The 20,559-nt window shown below is 41.0% G+C and overlaps 1 protein-coding gene across 1 annotated transcript in view; it reads right to left on the minus strand.

Annotated features, from left to right (window-relative positions):
• The window catches only part of snd1 (staphylococcal nuclease and tudor domain containing 1), a 173,880-nt gene that overhangs the window by 143,385 nt on the left and 9,936 nt on the right, over positions 1–20,559 (minus strand). The window contains exons 5-10 of the mRNA XM_017414826.3: positions 17,952–18,112; positions 16,872–16,963; positions 16,006–16,164; positions 15,812–15,918; positions 14,996–15,086; positions 9,838–9,942 (exon numbers count right to left, since the gene is read on the minus strand). Of these exons, the coding sequence (XP_017270315.1) occupies positions 9,838–9,942; positions 14,996–15,086; positions 15,812–15,918; positions 16,006–16,164; positions 16,872–16,963; positions 17,952–18,112 (715 nt within the window). The remainder of the gene's footprint in view (positions 1–9,837; positions 9,943–14,995; positions 15,087–15,811; positions 15,919–16,005; positions 16,165–16,871; positions 16,964–17,951; positions 18,113–20,559) is intronic.

The raw sequence follows: 20,559 nt of genomic DNA on the forward strand, positions 1-20,559 counted from the left end.
CCGTTAAACAGATGCATCCCATGCATACATATGTCACACACAGCTGTAGCCATACAGTCACAAACAAAAACTTCCTGAAAAATGCTACACCAAAAGGAAAATACCACAAATAGAATGTATTCGCATTTTCAAAAGATGGTTGAGAGTTATTTTGGTGCTCCTGAAGCAAACAGACAAATATCCAGAGTCATAGGTACCTTTTTTACTGAGGTATATTAAAAAAAAATAAAAAATTCAACAACTGACAATGATGTGGTGGGGAAATAAACTAGAAGCTCAGGGAGGGGTAATACAGCTATGAATGACAATACCAGTGTGCTCGCCACCTCTGGCCCCACCACTGTCCTCTCCGAGCGCCATCATTATCTGTCGTACAAACAGTCCTCAAAAATGAACACGGGCTCAGATTAATTCCTCATTTCCTCTTCTTCCTAATGGTTTTCATTCATTTTTAATGACTCCACAGTTGTTCGGAGCTGCCAGGTGTGGCGCACAGCTGAGCAGAAAGATGTTAAGAAAAGACAAGCGAGGACAAAAGGATGTGTCAGGACGCATAGAAGTTTGTGGCTCAATTAAGGTCGTTAAGATGAATTTAGCGGGAGACAAACTTCACTGGGTTTAATAGAAAACCTCAAGAGGCTGTGCTTCAATTGAAGGAATCTGTTTTGTTATACGTTTTTGATTGATTCTAGACATATCAAATCTAGCAGCAAAAAAATATATTTCTGTTATTGACCTTGGGTGGACTTAATAACCTTAATATGTTTTCTGTCACTCTCTTCTTATTTGGTCACTCACCTCCTCACAAGTGGAGTCAGCAAAACGTTGAATCTCAGAGCTGATCTCACATATTCCCAGTGGAAATCCCTCATCCCTATTTCATCTCTACCAATTCAGCTGCGATGATATGAAGAGAGCAGCTACGAAAGGGAGCGTTTCTAAATGCAGTTCTTCCTGGGATGCAACTACGATTTGTTTGGTTTAAAAACGTTTTTCGCATTAACTGACAAAACACTACATGTTAATGGTTTTGCTTCCACAATCGAAAATCCATTATTGCAAACATTTCATTAGGATTCTGATCAACAAAAAGGACAAGACAACAGAACTTCTTCCACAAAGAAAAGTTATGAACAAACCGAGGAGGAGAGGGGGGAAAATGATTTCTCACTAATAGGCTGTGGAAAGGCAACCATGTCACTGCGGGGAAAGAGTGTAAATGTCAGCACTGTATGCCAATTAGACACAAGGAGTGGAGAAGCAGACAAAAGGTACCACTAGTGCATCTATTAGAAATCATGCCTCTACAGTGTGCACAAGCTAGAAAGTGACAGAAACAAGGCTTTTTTTTTTTTTTTTAAATGGACAAGTAGTTTGTATTACTAACTGAAAACGATCATTTTTCACAATGAAATAATGTGCACTGCTGGTTGGATGCAATTCAAACGTTGGAAAAAAAAAAAAAAAAAATTAAAGACCCTAGCATTCTTTAATGGACTGCAAATTCCAGTTGTAGCCGTTTTGGTCAATCCTTAAATATACTGACATGCACAGTCTTATGTCGCGCTCAGAGTGTGTGTTGTGAATGATGCTCAGGTTGTACCACATCAAATTTTAGCTCAATATTTATTAAATGGACTGAGTTATAGTCATTTCAGTGTTGGCTAAGGTAAATTAGCGACGGCACCCATCTTGAATTGGGTTGACTCCAAAAGTTAATCGGTTGTAGACGTACGGCCCGTGATTACTTTCTGACTGGTGCATGAGACATTTTACCAACATGACAAACACATACACACACAAATAGTCAATAGGGAAAAAAAAACAAAAAACATTCTCTTCTGTATTTGCCTTTTGGCGGCGGGCGATAACTAAATGAAAATACGCCAACAAGTTTAATTATTTGACTCTAAAGCTGTGTTCAGCCTCGTTATACAGATAAAATGACAACGTCAGCTACATTAAATTACTCCAACCAGACAAACTTGGCACACATCGTCCATAAAGTGTTATTATGCCGCTGCAGTGAGGTTACAGATAGAGGAGAGACTCGCTGCTGTGTCTCTGCCGTAACCCAATCACAACAGTTCGCACTCACTATCCTTCAGGGGGAGTTCTGTTCTATTTGGGATGAATTCCCTTCGTTCCAAATTACCAGCTAAAGATCAGGAATCGTCTCTGACTACTGCAGAGGCATGGTGCATGCTGGATTGTACAGTGTCGCAGGGCTGCAGGCTCTGAGCTGCGAATGTGTGGATGCGACTGCTGGAAGCGTTTTCAACTTCTGGAACATCAAGAGCGAAATCATGACTCAGGAGAACCTTGTATTTTCTGATGTTGTGTGTGGGGGGGAGTGGGGGGAGTGTACAGTAGCAGGCCGGGGCGTCGCGTTCAGCTGATTGAGTGCAGTTTGTTGTTTGTGTTTAACCTCTCTTTTGGGAAAAATCCGCTGCCGTGTTCCTGCGTCTCAGACAATGAGGACATGATTTTTTGATAACCAAATGCTCCGGGAGTCTTAGACAAACAGTCAGTGTTTACTATTGTATGCCTAACAACATGACTCAAACGTCCATGCATAAACATGAAATGGCTTCAGAGTCTTGGGGCAGAGGGGAAAAAAAAAAAGCTAAAAAAAAAATGAAGCGATTCCTTAAAAGGAAGACCACTGAGAATCACACCGGTGACACTTTTAATACAACTCATTTCACAGAACAGAACAGCAAGAATTATTCTCTTAGGTCATCGTTAAAGTGACCTGAACTGATCCCACAACAGATGCTAAATTAAACCTCGACCGTGCTCAACTATTAGCGCACAGAAAATATCAGGATTGCTGCAAATATCCATGCTGTGGTCACGGTGTCAATAATAAGGACAATAAACTAAAAATAGAAAAAATAAAAAATGTCAGCTAAAGTACAACGTTTGCTGCCTCAACAGGAGAGCTGCACTCTGAAACTTGTGTGCAATGTTGTGGATTTAGTTCAAAGATGATGAGATGTGTATATAGACAAATAAAATGGTTTCAGAACAGCACTGAACTTGGTGAAATTATACCTTTTGCCAAAACAAATTCCACAATTTGTTCTTTTCAGTGTAATAACACCGTTTAAGACAACAACAGTATCACTTGTATTTATCAGATCTGTTTGTCATGTAGGGGAGCTTTTGTTGCAACAGAACGGACCAACTAGGCCAATATGAGATTTTAATGGAATGATACCCTTGAGCAAAAATGCAATGGCTTCATTGTATTAAAACAAAAATTTAAAACAATTACTACTGCTGCTTATATTAGTATAATACCTAAAATACTATTTATTTATAGTTCTATTTACTTTAATGCATAGATATACAGAACACAAGTGGACAGTTTTTTCAACAGATTCTAATAGACATCATGGACATAATTCATCATGAGCAGCTTGTTTAAAGACACTGTAGGCAGTTCTTCACATAAAAATGTGCTGCCCACTTGGGGAGCTGAGGTTTCTTCTTTAAGAGACCGTTTTATGTATAATCGACTTATTCTGGGTACCTTAAAAACGAGGTGAGTTCACCTGCAAGAGAAATAAGGAAAAGGCTGCTTCCTTTATCAGCTCCACAATATACAAGTGGCAAGCTATACTACTGCAGCCTTAATGTTGTTGTTTTTTTTATAATTCTAGATTAATTATGCCTGTTGAGCAGAACATTATAATTTCTTTGCTGTTCTGCTCTGTAGAGGAATATTGAGAGTCTGACAAGCACGTTTTAATGAACTGAGCTATTAAACTATGTTTCACTTGCTAACATGCCAACTCTTGTAGCTTGTTGCAAACGTTCGTTTCAAGCCACGTTATCTTGAAGAGAGAGACGAGTGTTGCTCTTTGGATCAAGCTATGATTTACTGGAATAAAATGACCAACCAGTCATTTAGAGGAAGTCCTCCCTCTCGGCTAAATGATTGCTCGGAGAAAAAGAGGGGGCGGAATAAATACTCTGTGTTATCTTGTTTTTAAAGAGATTTAAACCATAGGAGCATTAAGACTACATAGTGTTTTAATATTTCTAAATGCATGCTTCTTTCACATTACTTGCAATTCTTTACTTGTATTTTCATGTCTTTTTATGCCAACTTTCACTCTTTTACAGCTTCAGAACAAAGTATTTGGAATCCTTTAACATACTTTTTCTTCATATTACCATTAAATATTTCACAAATGCTTATTGTGTGTGTGTATTCTGCAAGTTTCTCCTCACTTATGTCTCAAAATCACATCAAATCATGCAGGTTTCATTTTAACAGAATTATTTGTAGATTGCGCTCTCACGCACTTGCAAACAATAGCACAAGACAAGGTTTTGCTGTTTAACTACAAAACAGAAATGTGCTGCCAAAAACTATTCACTCAGTAGTGAAGGAAGGAGTAGCGGCTACCAATCTGCCTCCTCTTGCCAACTGCATCCAAGTGAATCACAGGATGGGCAACCGTCCATCGCAGTCATCGTACTCCAAAACCTAACATTCAGGGAAGTTTTGCCAAGCAGGAAGGATGCTCTGTGCAAAATGTTGCACAGTTTCTGATTTTTTTTTATTATATTTATTTATATAATTTAAAAACATTTTTTGTTGTTGCTGTTGTTTTTATTCTAATGATTCTCTTGATAAAAATGTGTTCCAATGAAATTTTGGAAACTGAATTTTAAAGAAATATCTTCCTGAAAAACCATCAAACCAATATTTCCCCATAATTATGCATTTATTGACATTATGGTACCTGAACTTGACTGATACATTTTACCTCGCGTTAACATTTTGGTCCCTCATGATGATGTTTAGATTTTTTGTATAATAACTTATGTCTGCTCGATCCCAAATTCAATCAAATGTAAAATTTAGCTGATTTACTATTTCCATTTACTTATTCCGTCACCTGTTTGGGAGTTGGGCTTAAAAGCGCGTGCGAACGCAAGGCAGATCAAATCTGCATAACCATATTACTCTTAAAAACTGTATAACCATGTAAAAATGTGTTTTGTGACAACACTTTGCTGCTGGTTTTATTTCGGAGTTTTGAAGGTCCGGTGGATTTGATTTATTCAAATTTGCATTTAAATGACATCGAAAGGTTAAAGCTCACAGAATAGATTAGTTCTTCTTTTTGTTGTTGCTGCCACTAAAAAAAACACCAGAATCAACCGCCCTCTACGATTCAAACAGTAACATAAGCTGTCGACATTTCACTGAAGATGGCTGTGAGTTTTGTCCTTCGACAAGATGGGAAACATCCCGTTAAAGACAAAATACTAACAGTCTTAAGATTTGTTTAGTCTAATGAGAAATAGATCAACAAGCTTAAGTTAAATCTAACAAAAAAATAAGAAGAATAGTAATTGTAGCAAGTTACATTCCAGCCTTGCATTCTTTTTTTTTTGTTTGTTTTTTGTACATCCAGCCATACCAGTACACAATTAAACCAATTGCTTTGACTTTTCAGTGAGCAAAAAAAAAAAAAAAACATGTTATAGCTGCAAAACATGTTCTGGGGAAGCATATTGAGCAGGTGACCTTATTAACTGGGCACCCCTTTGAACCCCTACTTCCAATTTAATAATCACCTGCAAAGTTGTGTCAGCATGACTGCGTGTGAAACAAATCATTTCCGGCACTAATAACCGAAGCTCTGTGGCTAAAACACACAAAGAGCCCCAAACAGAAAAAAAAAAAAAAAAAAAAAAAAAAAAAGGTAGAAAGCCGACTTTTAAACACTATCGTGGAAAAGTGCCAATAGGACTAACCTCAAAACATCCAATGAAGAAATAAGTACTTCACAGTGCCAAATGTTTATTTAAGTCCCAGATTTGCAAACCGAATCAAACAGTATACATTTCTATTGATTTTTTTTTCCCTTGCAGTTATATTTTGTTACAAGATTTTTTTTTTTTTAAATATATTTTCGTAGCTTTGCGAATAGAATAAGCCACTCTAAATCTATGTAGGCCGAGTCATAAATAAATATTATGCAAAACATTTAGCATGAATTTGATAGTCTGCTCAAACTTTTGCAGAACTGCCACTTTTACAAAAGCTCCAATCAATGTGCAGAATACATGAATAAACTAAATATGAAAGTAATAAAAAAAAAGAAACTGAATAGAGGAGATGAGGGGAAAAAATTGGTTGTCAGTGACAGATAGGATGGAGAGAGGCTGGACAAGTACGCTGTAGCACTGTGATGAGCCATAGTAATTGAATTGCTTTATGTAAGAACAGTAAGTTGACTGCTCCGAGGGCTCTATTAGTACCGTCATTGACCCTACTTGAACCAAACTAAGCATAGATATAGTACAAGACAACTAAAAGACAAAAACCGCTCGAGACTCAATGGCCACAAAGTAAAAGCAAATACACACAAACACGATGAGTGTGAGTGGGTGTAACAGTGAGCTACTCAGAGGCATAGATGTCTCTGCCCACTCTTGTTTACACCCAGCTCGTCCCGCTGCACATGTGAGAAATTCGAGAAACAGAGCAAAGCGGGAAAGAGGGAGGGGGGAAAAGCCGACTCCCGACTCCCAAGCTCGGAACGTCTCGCATCTGAATAAATCCCACAGCGGCGACGCACAAAAAGGAGGGCGAGAGAAGCCAGTGAGGACGCTTGTGTCCTGTGCTTTCCGGAAGGCACAGACACCATTGGTCCACTAATCTGTCACTCTGAGCACAATTAGTACGAAGGGGGGGGGGGCACTAAAACGAACCAGAGGAGACGGGGAGTGGAGAGAGAGGGGGCTTGGCAGGACCTGTCACAGTTCATCAGCACACTGCTACGTCGCATCTGGCCTCCGTACTACCGAACGGCACACGCTCCGACACACCCACACACACAAACAGAGACGGACTTGCTCGCCGAATAAACGACCTAACGGAGCACATACACATCGTGACACGAATAACAACAACTGGCACAAAAAATAAAAAATAAAAAAACGTCCCAACAGACCTCCAGTGAGTGCTGCACACGTTTCTCACAGTTCTACATTTCTCTTAATGTCGCTTTGAGTAAAGATCAACTGGCGCCAAAACGCACACGTTTGGGGCGGTTTTTGTACGCGCACTCAAGACTGCACAAAATGTCCATTCGCCCATCTTTGAGCGCAATCTGACGCCGGCTTTCCAGATGTCTCCCGACAAAGGCTAACCAGGCTTAAAAGAGTGCGCCCGTGTGTGCGCGTGAAGCCGTGACAGTGTCTTCGTGTCCGTCTGTCTGCACTGTAAGGAAGGAGCCAGCTCACTCGTGACAATGTTAGCCAACATGATGTCGGTGTGTGTGGCGCGCCTCCGGCTGACAGACACCTGCTGTGACCTCCTCTTGTCTTGACCTTAAGATAAGCATCACCCGCACACCTCGCAAGCTCACAAAAATACAGGTTGCACAGTGTGACACAAATCCTACTCTCAATTTTTCTTTGTCCTCAGATGTTAAGGTCTTTTTTTTTTTTCTACAAATGCTTTGACAGCTGATTTGAAGATGATTCACCCAAATTTGATTGGCTATCAAAATCGCTCATGCAAAGGGTAACAAAAAGCAAAATTACGCCGGCCACAGTATTTTCCAAAAACAGAGGAACTATTATAGCTGCATGTGTAAAGATGAGAGGACAGAGCATGAAATTAAGCTCCCTGGCTCACATCAAGCAACAGCTTACTTGCCTAATTTAATGGTCAGACAGAAGCTCGGCTGGAAAATGAGACCGGACATAAAATTCTGCGATGCGCGAGTGACTGCGAAGCTAAATGTTTTTCGTTCGGTAAACAGAAATTTCGCAAAGTTTAAAAAGGACTCATCTGCAAAACCGGTCCTAACTCTGCACTGCTGCCATAGCGACGACACTCAAAGCTGAGCCAACAGCGTTACAGACAGGCAGGCGGCTCTTTAGCTCGCAGACAGAAATAACTAGCTAACAAACAACACCAGCAGCAGCATCGTGTACAGCCTTTATTAACGACACAAATCGCAGCTACATGTGTGCAAAACAAGCTCTAAAAAGGAGAAAATGCTTCAGCAGACAGAGAGGACTCTCCTCTGACAGTATATTCATATATAAACTAACTGCAAATCCTTTGTGGCATACAATGTCTACCTAATGGGTATTTATTAGGTTTATCCGTAACAAAAACAGATCATGTCAAATATTCACTCTAATGACCATCTGCCAAGCTGAAAATTGCATTATTATCACAGGATTTGCAAAATTTCTATCCCATGTAATACACAATCCACTGTGCTCAGAGAAAGCACTCCAACAGGCTGATGATACAAAACTACACAATTAAATATGCATGAGGTGAAATAAAAGCAGCACACAATTGTACCAATGTCACACTAATACAGTACACACCAACATTCACATCTGGGCTCCCTCTACTGAGCTTCCCTGCAACATACGACAGTGTAATGAAGCACAAAACACATACTGCTGAAGCATCTGGCGTAGGCAAAGACAAAGAGTGGCAGACGACACAAAGAGCAGAAACGGAAAGAAATGGATAAGAGGGAAAAAAAAAAAAGGAAACTAAATCGAGAAAAATAAAAATGGGTGGAAGGGGAAAAAATAAATAAATAAAAAAATATCAGGACAGCTGGGAGAGAGGGGGACAAGCTGTGTACTGCAGGGAACAACGGACCAATAATGGAGAGATGTTTAAGCCCAAAAGCTTGTTGCAACCGGAGAGAGCTGAAAGAGAATTAACGTGCAGAAAAGGTCATCGATGCAGGTCAACATTCTGACTGCAGCATGTGTGACCTGAGGGGAAAAGATGGCAGAGAGTGATAGTGAAAGGGGGGGGCAGAACAGATGAAAGGCCGGGAAAGATACAAAGCAGCATCTTAATGATGAGAGGCACTAACAATGCCAGTGAAGAGCCGGAGAAGGATGAGGGTGGGGAAGAGGGCAGAGAATAAAAACCCAAACGAGCAGCAATAAAAAAAAAAGAAAAGAAAAAAGAAAAGCAGGAAAGACTAAACCATGAAATGAAAACAATGCACAAAGAGGGAGTCAATAAAAACAATTAAAAGAGACAAAAAAAAAAAGAACTATCACAAAGCTGACATTTTTACAACTGCTGATTTGACAGATAAGGTTCAGAAAGAGAAATGAGAGGAGACACTTTTCAGGCACCTATGGTCATAAAGTGGGAAATATTCAAAAGATCTAAGCTACAATATTCAAATAAACTCTTTTGGAAGAAAAAGGAATGCAAAGAATTGCAGCAAACTGTTGACCATTGGGTAATTTGAATTATTAGACTAAAATGATGAAAGATGAAGGTGGGAATAGGTAGATAAGTGACATCCGCCACGGCAGAGATCTGTGTATCCCTGCATAAACTCGGGCTTGTTTTTTTAAACGTAGTCAGCTGGGCCAATACATAAACTCTCCCCGGAGTCACAAGGTAAACGGTAGAAGCATGTATACGTGTGTTTTTACAGTCTTTAGGTGATTCTAAAGAAATATGAGGAGTTTGGTAGGAAGAGAGGAAAACGGGGGGCTGGGGGGGATCGATTAGCCTCACTCTCTGCAGTGCTGCAACCACTGGGTGTGTGCAAGTGTTTCACTGGGTCTGCATGTGACCCAACTGCAGGGCGCCACCAAGTGGTCAAAATTAAATCCTATTGTCTGCTAAAGATAAACACCCATTTGCAAGAAAAGATGAACACAAGTAAAAATAGATGATTATATACTTGGTTTTATGAAGAAAAAAAAACTTCTGTCACATTTTCAGTCAGAAGCAGCCATTCTTTCTGTGCAAAGTGCTTCACGTATACACAGGCGGACAGATGAGTGTGTTCGTACCTCTCCTTCATTCCTAGGAGGCCGAATGCTGGACAGGTGAATAGTTTTATATTCTCCGGAGTTGAGCTTGACCACCAATGCATCAGCGTTGACCACCTGCATCACCTGCGAAGACAAAACAGAGTCGGGGGTTGTAAAATGTAGAAATTGGAACATTCCTAAGGCACCAAAACATCTTAATACTTAATGAACATGAAGGTAAAACCTAATTAAACATCACTGGGGGAGTGACACACCCCTGCGGGGCAGCTAAAACACTAAAACAGCATTTTGTTGAGTGAGGTAGTGAAGCAGATAGACTGGGGGGGGGGAATTGGAAAACGAAGGAGCGCAAAAGGGATAAATGGAAAGGTAGAGATCTGTTCCAAAGGTAGGGGAGGGTGACAGCGCAGACTGCGCGCCGCCGTGAGCAGGAGGCACTGAAAGCAAGGTAAGAAGGACCGTATCCCTGAGTGACTGAGTAAGTAAGCGAGCTAAGGCGTCCCAGCAGGCCGGCGGGGTTTGGAGGACGGGACGAGGACGTTCGGTTATCAAGGGGATTGGCAGCAGGGAGGAAGGGAGGGAGGGTGGCTGGGAGAATGGAAAACGGAACGCGAGAGAAAAGGCTTTAAAAGAAAGAAATCTGCAAGAAACAGAAAGGCAGAAATATGCAGACTTCCCGCTCAATGCTACCTCCGAAACATCTCTCTTTGAAAACCTGGAGAAGTCTAACTAAACTCCACTCACTGCATAAAAAAAGCAAACTCATTCTGCAGAAAATCATGACGAATGGTCAAAGCTACAGCCATTATGGTTCACAAGAGGGCTTGATTAGTGAAAGACTGATCTACTCCATAAAATATACATAAATCTCAAAGAAATACTCTTTTTTTTTTTTTTAAAAAGGCGTGAAAATGTATTGCTAAAAATGGCTCTTTCTCCCTGCACCTCGTAGTCAAGGGTACAATTTGATTGAGATGGAGAAGGCATCCAAACCCTGAGCCTTTAAGTAGGCCACTTGCATGAGACTGAGAAATCAATCGCCCTACACATGTTGCCACCCACACGTGCTTTCAATGGCCCCACTCGTCATCAACTCTGGCTCAAATGCACGCTGCGTTCAGGTGCTCAAAAGCGAGAGGTGCAGCTCCGAGCCATGCATCAGCCACAGTTTGGATCGTGTGGGTGTTCGAGCGGCTGCGGCCGTCGTAGCGGCGGCAGAAGCAGCAGAGAGGAGCAAACAAAACAAACTGAATTTTGAGAAAAAGAAAACTTGAAGCTCCCTAAGTGAACACTGCAGATCCAGGTGGCGCTCGGCTCATTGGGAGCTTCGTTATTCTATAGAAGCAAATCAATGCCTTTGCATTTGCCACCAGAGAACAGAAATTAGACCAACCCACATGCTAAATAGGCTGCCCACAACAGCAGCCAAAATACATCATACACTAATCACTGAGCTGAGTGGGAGAGATACAGAGACATAGGGAGAAGGGGGGAGAGAGGCGGCGAGGGGGGGGGTTGCAGTCACACAGACACACACCAGCCTACACAACTTCTCACTGTAACAAGGTCATTTTGAGGCCTGCCCAAGTAAATAAAGTGCACGAGAGAGAATGTGGCAGGGACAGAATAAAAACGGGCTCAGCATTTACGGGCTAATTATCAGTCCGAGGAGGCAAGATGAGAGGCGCAAGGAGGGGGAGGGGGGGACGACAAATCAGCACATGGGAGGATAGAAGGAACCGAGAAGATGGAGCGAGCCGGGGTGGGAGACGGAGCGTAATCTCAGAGCAAATATCACAGGAACAGAGACAGATGAAAAGATGGAGAATAGATAGAAAAATGGAGCAGAAAGTAAGCTGTCACGCGGGCCGGGCGAACCGGCAGGATAGACAAATAGGCTGGCGGCATGAGTCACTTGTCTAATCTGATACGGCAGAGGTGGGGAGCTACTGCCACCCTCTGCCCGCGGACGACATGACGACTGCAGCAGCCGAGATCGGTCGTTGCGCAGGGAGGCTCTTGGCCACCAACGAGGACCGTGTTGGTCGACACTCTAATCTATTAAGTTGGTTTTAACCACGGGGACAAGCAGAGGCTTCGCCAGGACTTGCTCATTAGTCAGATCGCGTCACCTCTCTTGAAAGCACCTATGCTTTGAGCTTCATTGTTGCTGCCAGTGGAAACATTTTATCAGCCAAACTACAGAGTTTTACATAAACTGCCCGTGTTTTTGATGGAATCATAAACACTTCAGGGTAGCAACTGAGCACTCAAAGTTTGTGTTAAACCTCATTGCAAAATGAACTCAACATAAAAAAGAACTATATTGGTGAAGTCTGATCCAGTCGGTTCCCAGATATATCGACAGGTATGTCTGAAATGGGGGTACTAATATACTGATACTAATACTATACTAATATATACTATACTAATATACTTATACAGTGGTGTAAGTAAACACAGGGCTAATATTACTGATTACATCCAACCAAAACTCTTAACTTCTAAGGGCCTCAACAGTTTTACTTTGAGGAAAGCAGTGATGTTTTATCAATATTTTCACAATTATTAAATGACTGATTTTTGCTGTGCACAACTAGTAATCCATCCAAAAATTAAATCGGCACAAAGTGGAGAATGACAGTTTAGCAGTTTGCGTTTTTCCCGGTTTTTGTTCCGAACCAAAATTAAAAACAAAACAGTTTTCACTTCCACTGGAACAGGAGCAACATCCTGAGAGTAGAGGAGAGAAACAAGCTCAAGTATTGATCCAGTCATGTCAGTATCGATACGTTGCTGGAGTTGGTATCAATAATGTCGATATTTGGATCGACCTGCGCACCACTACTGGCTACAGTCTGAGTGAGGAAACATAAATGGCGGAATCGGACAAGCGTTGAATGGTGGAAATATAGGAGGAAATCTGCTGCTGAAGGCAAAAGAGGCGAAAGAAGCTACCGAACAAGTATGACATCTGTCAAGCATAAATGTCAGGGATCAAACAGAGCTGGGTATTTTGTGAAAAGTTTACACCAGCAAGGGTATCCCCTTTCTATCTGCGTACGTTTCTCAACAAATCTGAACATAGATACAGACAAATACATCAAAACTGTTCAACTTCTCTATCCCAAACAGCTCTTTCAATAGCAACGCCACTGTTGACCTATTTTCAGTCACTTCGGCTGTTTTCATAGGTAAACATCCCCATGTGGTTTGTCAGTTACAAATTTACTTTCATTTTTTTTTCCAAGTTTTCATGACTTTTCAATAAGTACCTTTAAACTGCATCAGCAAATTATTTTCCTTGATTTGGTTTAGACTGAAGCAACCTGATCCCGCAATTTACACGGGATCACCGCGGTCTGCAAGCCGATAGTTCCTCGGAAGTAAGGAAAAGGGGAATACTAGAGCGCAGCTTACTTTTGCATCTTCAGGGCCAGCAGAGACGGGAGGGGAGAGACGACAAAGTCAAAAAGGAAGACACGTCAGCTCGACTGACTTGTGGGAATTGGACCTGCTCTGCCTCTCCATTTATCCGTCACTCAGGTAATAAGAAGTGAAAAGTGGAGTGGACCACGAGAGGGGAGGAGTATATGATGATGGGATAGATGGATAGATGTGTCCTTCTGAGAGTCGGAACACTGCAGTATTACCTCACGACAAATGCCACGGGGGGAGGCCGAGTACAGCGGGGCAATCGCAGGCCTGAGTAACCTTACGACTATCCGATGTGCACTTAGCTTTAAGATAGATCAACCAGGAGCAGAGTCAGCATGACGTCTTCCCAAGACAACTGCCAGCCACTTTCAAGTTCATATATTTAAAAGTTAGAGGCTTTTCACCCCGCTGAGAACAACTTTGCAAGCTCTCGTGTTCTAGTAAACCATTCTCCTCCAAGGTGACAACACAGCAAAGTCACGGTTCGCCCAAAGCAGTGTCCCAGAAGTTGCAGATGGCTTTCCAACCCCTTAAACTATGATGGCCACAGCAGCAGCAGGGAAAAAGGAAAAAGACAAAGAAGTGTCCTACAGAGATCACAAACCGCATTAAGTCAATAGTGCAGTACTGCAGTAGCAACAAATATTGGATATACATATATTTTATATGTAAAATTCAAAAGGAAAAATGCTCAGAGGTCTCATGTCTTCTAAGAGCAGCTCACACTGACGATATAAATGTTTCATCCCTTCGATCCTCTTCTCCCTGACTCAGGGAGAAAAAAAAAACGCAACACGCCGTCTCATTTTTGTGGCTTTTTTTTTTTTTTTTCTTCGTGTGCAGTTTATCAAATTCATTCTGTAAGCAGATTGCCGAAGCAACACCTTTTACGTAACCCTCTGGCTGGTTATGAATTTTTTAAGCTCCTAAAAAGTTCAGGGCCTGGAGGGAGCTAACAAAGACGAAACGCAAACTTTAACAGAAAAGTGTGTATTCTTTTAGTTCGGCTTGAAATGTATTCGAAGCAAAGTGAGGACTTTATCTTCGACTTCTGAAAGTGTTCTCGGGGGGGGGGACATTTTGATGCTAATGTTTTAAGGCTAGAGTTGCCTAACTAAGTTAAAGCGACAACCTGGAAGTGAGAACCTATAATATGTCATCTTATTGTGACAATTATATTACACCGTACTACCAAAACGAATCAAGCAGTCCATCTTCTCTGGTTTAACCTAATATGTCCCGACAGCTGGGAGAGTCTGCACCCCCACCCCCACCCCTGTACTTGATATTACAGACACTTCCTTTTATCTGAGGCTCTTGCCAAGAACATTTTAAGTCCATGTTGCTTAGTGATGTTGCATTTTCCCCTATATTTACCTTTGTACCGTCATTGAACTGCTGTTTTATTATTATTATTGTATTCTGAAATCAAGCTTTACAGTTTGCCTGATTTTTATTCCCATGCTGAAAGGTCACAGTCAGTCAAACGGGAAAAGCAAGCAACCGGTTTACCTTTCGCTCTGCAGTTAAGCCTTGCTGATGTTTTACAACAAGTCACGAGGAACGGCTCATACCCCACACCTGCTCTTACTTTGTATTTTTAGTTATGAGGATTTTCACCTATAAAAAGAAAACCTTCTACTCAAGAGCCAAAGAAACGCTTTTGAGAACAAATTAAGCAATAAAAAAAAAAGTCCCTAAAAATATACAGCTAATAAAAGCCAGTTTAAGACCTCACCTTGGCAACAAATTGCCTGTCCTTCTGGTCCAAGTTGGCCGTGGGTGCCACATAGTCTTTCCAGATGCGGACCTTGCGCTCTTTAGCAGACCTGGCCAAGAACAAATTCAACTTTAATCAGATATAGAACATCAACAACGTAATAAAAGATTTAAACATTTGTTCTGTAAAACTTTGCAAAAGCTGAAAAAAGTGAGAAATTTTCAACACAAGTCTAGGATATCAATTTTTACTTCAACAGTTAATCATAAAATAAACCATTAGGTGTGTATTATTTGCCTAGTATAAGCTATACTTTATAATTTCACATATTTTCTCTGTAACAGTCATCTCTGACAAAAAGCAGTTATATGCATTTATGCTCTGTGAAACGGCACCAGATTACACCGACAAAAACAAATATTTACTAATCTGCATGCGTCTCTGTCACGTTTCTCTGTGATTTTGTTGCCAATGCATGAGTTCAAATTGGAACTATCATGTAAGACACCAAACAGCATCCAGCAAGGTCAACTGTTTATCTCTGTCTTTACTATTGGAAAAAACATTCCAATAATGACACTGTTGCATTGTATCTGTGCTTGCAAAGTCACTATGAATGCATCTTTTCCTCATACAACAGTACTTTTTTTATTCTACTTATGTCAGTTATCCATGTGTGCATTTCTTTATTAAAAACAGTGGGAATCAAGTGGTGATATACCTGAGATACAGTCTTGCATCCATAAGATGTGTGCAAATTCCAACCAATTCCATTTATATATGTATGGATGTGATCACCAAATTATGTTTTCTGTGCGTCTATAAGTTACGTACCGTTCAGCAGCTCTGAGTTTCTCAGCTCCCTGAGTGTAAACAGCCATAGACCAATCCACACAGCGGGCAAAGCCTTCCTTCAAAAGCAGCTCTGTTATATTACCATTCTAAGACACAAGGAAAACAGACATTAAGTGTGAGAAGACAAAGGCCTGTCAGCACAAGGCTGTGACTCCTGGAGCTCTGCAGTGTACCGGGTGAAGGATGGTCCCCAGTATGATCTGGTTGTGGCAGCTCTCGAGGATGATCTGAACGTCCCGCTGCAGAAGACGGGACTCGGTGAAGAATTTGGCCTCTGCTGCAAATGGCTCCGGTGTTTCTGTACCATCTGCTTCCCTCTTGAATGTGGGACACTACAGAAACAGAACCAAAAGCCCCGCACAAAAAACTCGTAAATTAACAGTTTAACTCATCTCTTTATCAATGCTCACTTGACAAAAAGCTTTTTTTTTTTCTTGAATAAGCCGTTCTCATCCACACTCTGAAAGGTAGGCGGTTGTTTACTGCAATTTCTAGTCATCAACCAATAACGAAAGGAGTGCATTTTGAACATGCACTCTGGGGATTTCTTTCCCCGATGCTCACTTAACCGATGTCACCTTGTCTTACTTGAAAAATGTAATCTCTTTTTGAGTGCAGCAAAACAACAGACAGATGAGCACAACAGGTGCGACGGGCCTTTGTACAATGAGACAAAGAACACCTTGAAATGGATGTAATATCTTCAAGTAGGAGATGAGGAAGATTAGTTATCTTGAGTGGTCTATTGGCAAAGCAAGACTTGGTGAAAGAGATTGATGGAGAAATTTAGTCCCACAGATATGACACTGGCAGAACAAACAGACCTAAGAAGTGAGACAGAAGAGCTGGTACTCTTTTAATGTCTCTTTAAGATTAAACTGGCTGCAATAAAACACATTACTGCCAAAGTCATTTGATAATTGAAAAAACAAGACGAGTGTAGAAGGAACTATCAAAAAAAAAAAAACTGGTCCAAGCAGTTAGTATTTAATATCATGCCTGCGTGTGTGTGTGTCTGAATATAGTGAGTGGTGGTTACCTTAACACCAGACAGCATAACAGTGACCAAGTAGTAGTCGGGAAGCAGCAAGGCACGGACAACGCTGCCGTCACGCACGTGCTCGATGATGGCTGAGGGGAGGAAACAGAAGCGTGTGAGCGCGCGGGGGAAGGAGGAGACAAGCGAAGAACGGTAATTTACAGAATTCGAACAGAGCTGAAGTTGTCAGGCGGCCAAGGTTGTGATCCGGGTTTTAATGCTTTCAGGAAGATCACCACTGGAGCCAAAACGCAAACATCCTGGGATCAGCAGTTATGCGCCATTTACTCAACAGTAAGGCAAAAACATCTCAGCAAAGGTCTGCTCTTTGGGAACTCTTGGCTTCTTTTCAGACTGTGCTTCACCTAAAGCAAAATTCCCACAAAAAAAAAAAAATTCATCTTTATTAGATACTTACAGAGGTTCAAAGGTTACTGAAAGATGGTGTGCTTGTTTAAATTAGCTCATGCTAGTTTTAACGACAAAACGTAGCACCATGTTTCCAGAAACTTAAATATTTCTGCCAATCTATCAATGCTAACGCTTATACCGACTAAATCATAGATGCTGCACTTAGTGAGTGATTTTGCATACAGTTTGTTCACAAGTCTGTGTTTGTGCGAGTTTAAAAGTTAAGGAGAGATAAACCCGTATTCCAGACTTGGGTTATTTAGGCGCTCCAATTAGACTGAAGCACCTTGTTTTAAAATAACCCTGAATGTCTCGTGAACGGTGAGAACGGGAGATGAAGGCGCAAAAAGTCATTCCCCGTTCATTTTCCCCCATTCAATTAAAGAATTGGGAAATGAGCTGAGTCTCTGTTCCAGTCAATCGTCTGGAATAAATCGAGTAGCGCATTCCACCGCGAGCAGGTCAGAGATGAGACGTAGGGAAGGTAGCAGAACAAAAGATCCTGATCCAAAACCGCATTTCAGACACAGACATCAAACAAGAGATAACAGAAGTACAGGTAATGAGGGGTTTTATGCACCATTTGGTTTTTTTTTTCCCCTCTCGTTTCTTGGCCACACTTCCTCTTTGTGAGTGTTTAAGTATAAAGACCCTTTTCGAAGTCATTACCATTGATGGGTTTCTGGTGCAAGGAGTCCACGAAGTTGCGAGGGTTCTCTAAGGTGTACTTGAGGTCGCGGATTGTGTGCGTGCCGCCACCCTCACTCCACATGCCTTTCTTGGACGCCTTTGATTGGTCCTCCAGCTCGCAGAGTCTGGCCTGCTCTGGACTGGAAACAAAAGGGTTTGATAGAGACCTGGTTAAATTTGGAAATGTTAGTGGCAAAATTAAAGTGTTACTAAATGCAAAAGCAGCTGATGTTTCGCTGTGCGATTACAGCATTTGTTGACTTCTACAAGAGCCGACTGTGGTCCATTTTGGTTTGTGTACAAAAAGTAAAAAGTGTGACAGAATTTCACTCAACTTTTCAGTCGCAGTGTGAAAGCCCACCACCTCAAGCTGAGTTTATTTGATCTAATGCGTTTATTTATTTATTTTTTTAAAGAAAACCAAAATTAAATCACACCAACTTCATGAAAATTAGTTTAAGTAGGTAAGAAGGGAAGGTTTGCTACTTCTGAAAACCTGCAGCTAAGGAAATTTAATCACGTCACTCAAACTGAAAAAGGGCAGCCTCTTACAGGTTTGAAAAAAAAAAAATATATATATATATATATATATATATAAAATATCCACAAGAAAAAAAAAGCTGTAAAAGTGTTATCTAGCTGACAAACGCATACAGAAATGAAGATGTTGACGAGAAGCACAACCTGCCTGAAAAATACTTTTTACAAGTTGCAATCAACTCCACACCAGCTTCAGAAGGATGCACATCCCATCTAACAGGGGTAGAGATTTGCTTGCACAGCCACTCTGCTTGTTAAGTTTACCACCTTCAAACAGATCTTTAAGAGGCTGCATTAAAACACAGTGCGCCTAAAGACCTAATTCTAGTGGGCAAATATTAATGTAATGAAAACTACAATCAAAACAAACAGCAGTGGATGAAGCTGCGTTCCTGACTAATTGAACTGTTGTGTCACAAACAACCAGCCGATGATCAGATTATAAACCGCCTAAACAGGTACGGGAGCATTTTGTGGCGAGTCGACAGCAGCAAACACACAGCGGGCTTCAAACACAATTAATTCCACGCTGCTTCCTTAAATTGTGCATCCTAACGCTTTCAAGAGCTCTTGTGCATCTTTAATTATTCATGACTTCAAATGGACAGATTTTTTTCTTTTTTTCCCAAGAAGTAAAAGGCAGCCCAGTTGATATGAAAGTTAAAATAAGCATTACATGAACCCATTTCTCCTCTTTTTTTCAATGTTTTACTTCTTAAAAATCGTCATTTGATCTGACTCAGTGGCTCTTAATTAAAATACCAACACACACACACAGCTTCTTCTTCAGCTGGCTGTTCCTAATTGAACTTTTGGACACGTGCCCAAAACTTGCGTTTCCCCTCTGCACCGGTTTAACTACCGACTTCGAAATGAATCGAAACTGCTTACTGAGCAACAGCGATCGGAACTTTCTGGAAGTCGTCAACCAAGTTTAAAGCTACTTAAAATTTAAGCACCGAGCAGGAGCGGACAGCGACAGAAATACGCAGAGAAACCAAGAAAGGGAGATACTGTAAACTCATAAGAACTAACATGGACAGCAGGCAATCTTAAGCAGATTGTTTAGAGAGAGAAAAAAATAAAAAAGAAGAAATAACCTCATGTGTGGAGGCAGATAATGGTGAATTTATTCCTTGGCTCCAAATAGACCAGTTTTAGGTCAGTAACTCCCTCCAACACATTGCTTCAAATCAAAAGCAGATATTGACAAGTAAGAAAGTGCAACGCAGGGCAGGTTTACTGAAACAAAGGCCAAGGAGAAAACTTATATCCAAACATGCTGTAGGCTACATGTTTCATCTAAATACGACTCCCTGGTGCAACCTAAAACACTATGGATAGATACAAAACGTTATAGCTCCCCACCGTCTTCATGTTGTTTAAAGAGACCGGAGGAAGCCATGTTCTCCAACCCGAGTAAACGGGTTCCGCTGTTATTGAACAGCGAGGCTCTGATGAAAATCCACTCCCCCCCGGATGTTTATAGCTCTCGACCAATTCTACTGTAGAGCTCCGGCTAAATAGGAGCAATGAGGGATTATAAAATGCAGTTGGTCTCCATGTTAATGTGCCGTACTTCTGCACTGCTGAGTGCTACTTATACGGCCCAATCAGTCACTCGCCGTGCCTGTGGTTTTAATTTCTCGGAAAACATAATTCTGGGATTGGCGGCCACCTCGGTAAGTTGATTAAACGTTGCTTAAAAGCAGCAGTCAAAGTAAATGATGGACACTGATGTGGAATTGGGCAGTAACGTTTATAACATTTTATTAGACTATTTTTTTTTTGTCATCTCATAAAGGATTCATGATTTGTTTGTTTATGCCACTATTATTGTATAGGGCTGCTAATACCTTTATGTACATAATGTTTTATAAATGATATGTGAAAATTAATGCAGGGATATACAGGTGCTGGTCATAAAATTAGAATATCATGAAAAAGTAGATTGATTTCAGTAATTCCATTTAAAAAGTGAAACTTGTATATTATATTCATACATTACATACAAACTCATATTTCAAATGTTTATTTCGTTTAATTT

The sequence above is a fragment of the Kryptolebias marmoratus genome, linkage group LG18 (assembly GCF_001649575.2).
Source record: "Kryptolebias marmoratus isolate JLee-2015 linkage group LG18, ASM164957v2, whole genome shotgun sequence".
NCBI classification, from domain to species: Eukaryota; Metazoa; Chordata; class Actinopteri; order Cyprinodontiformes; family Rivulidae; genus Kryptolebias; species Kryptolebias marmoratus.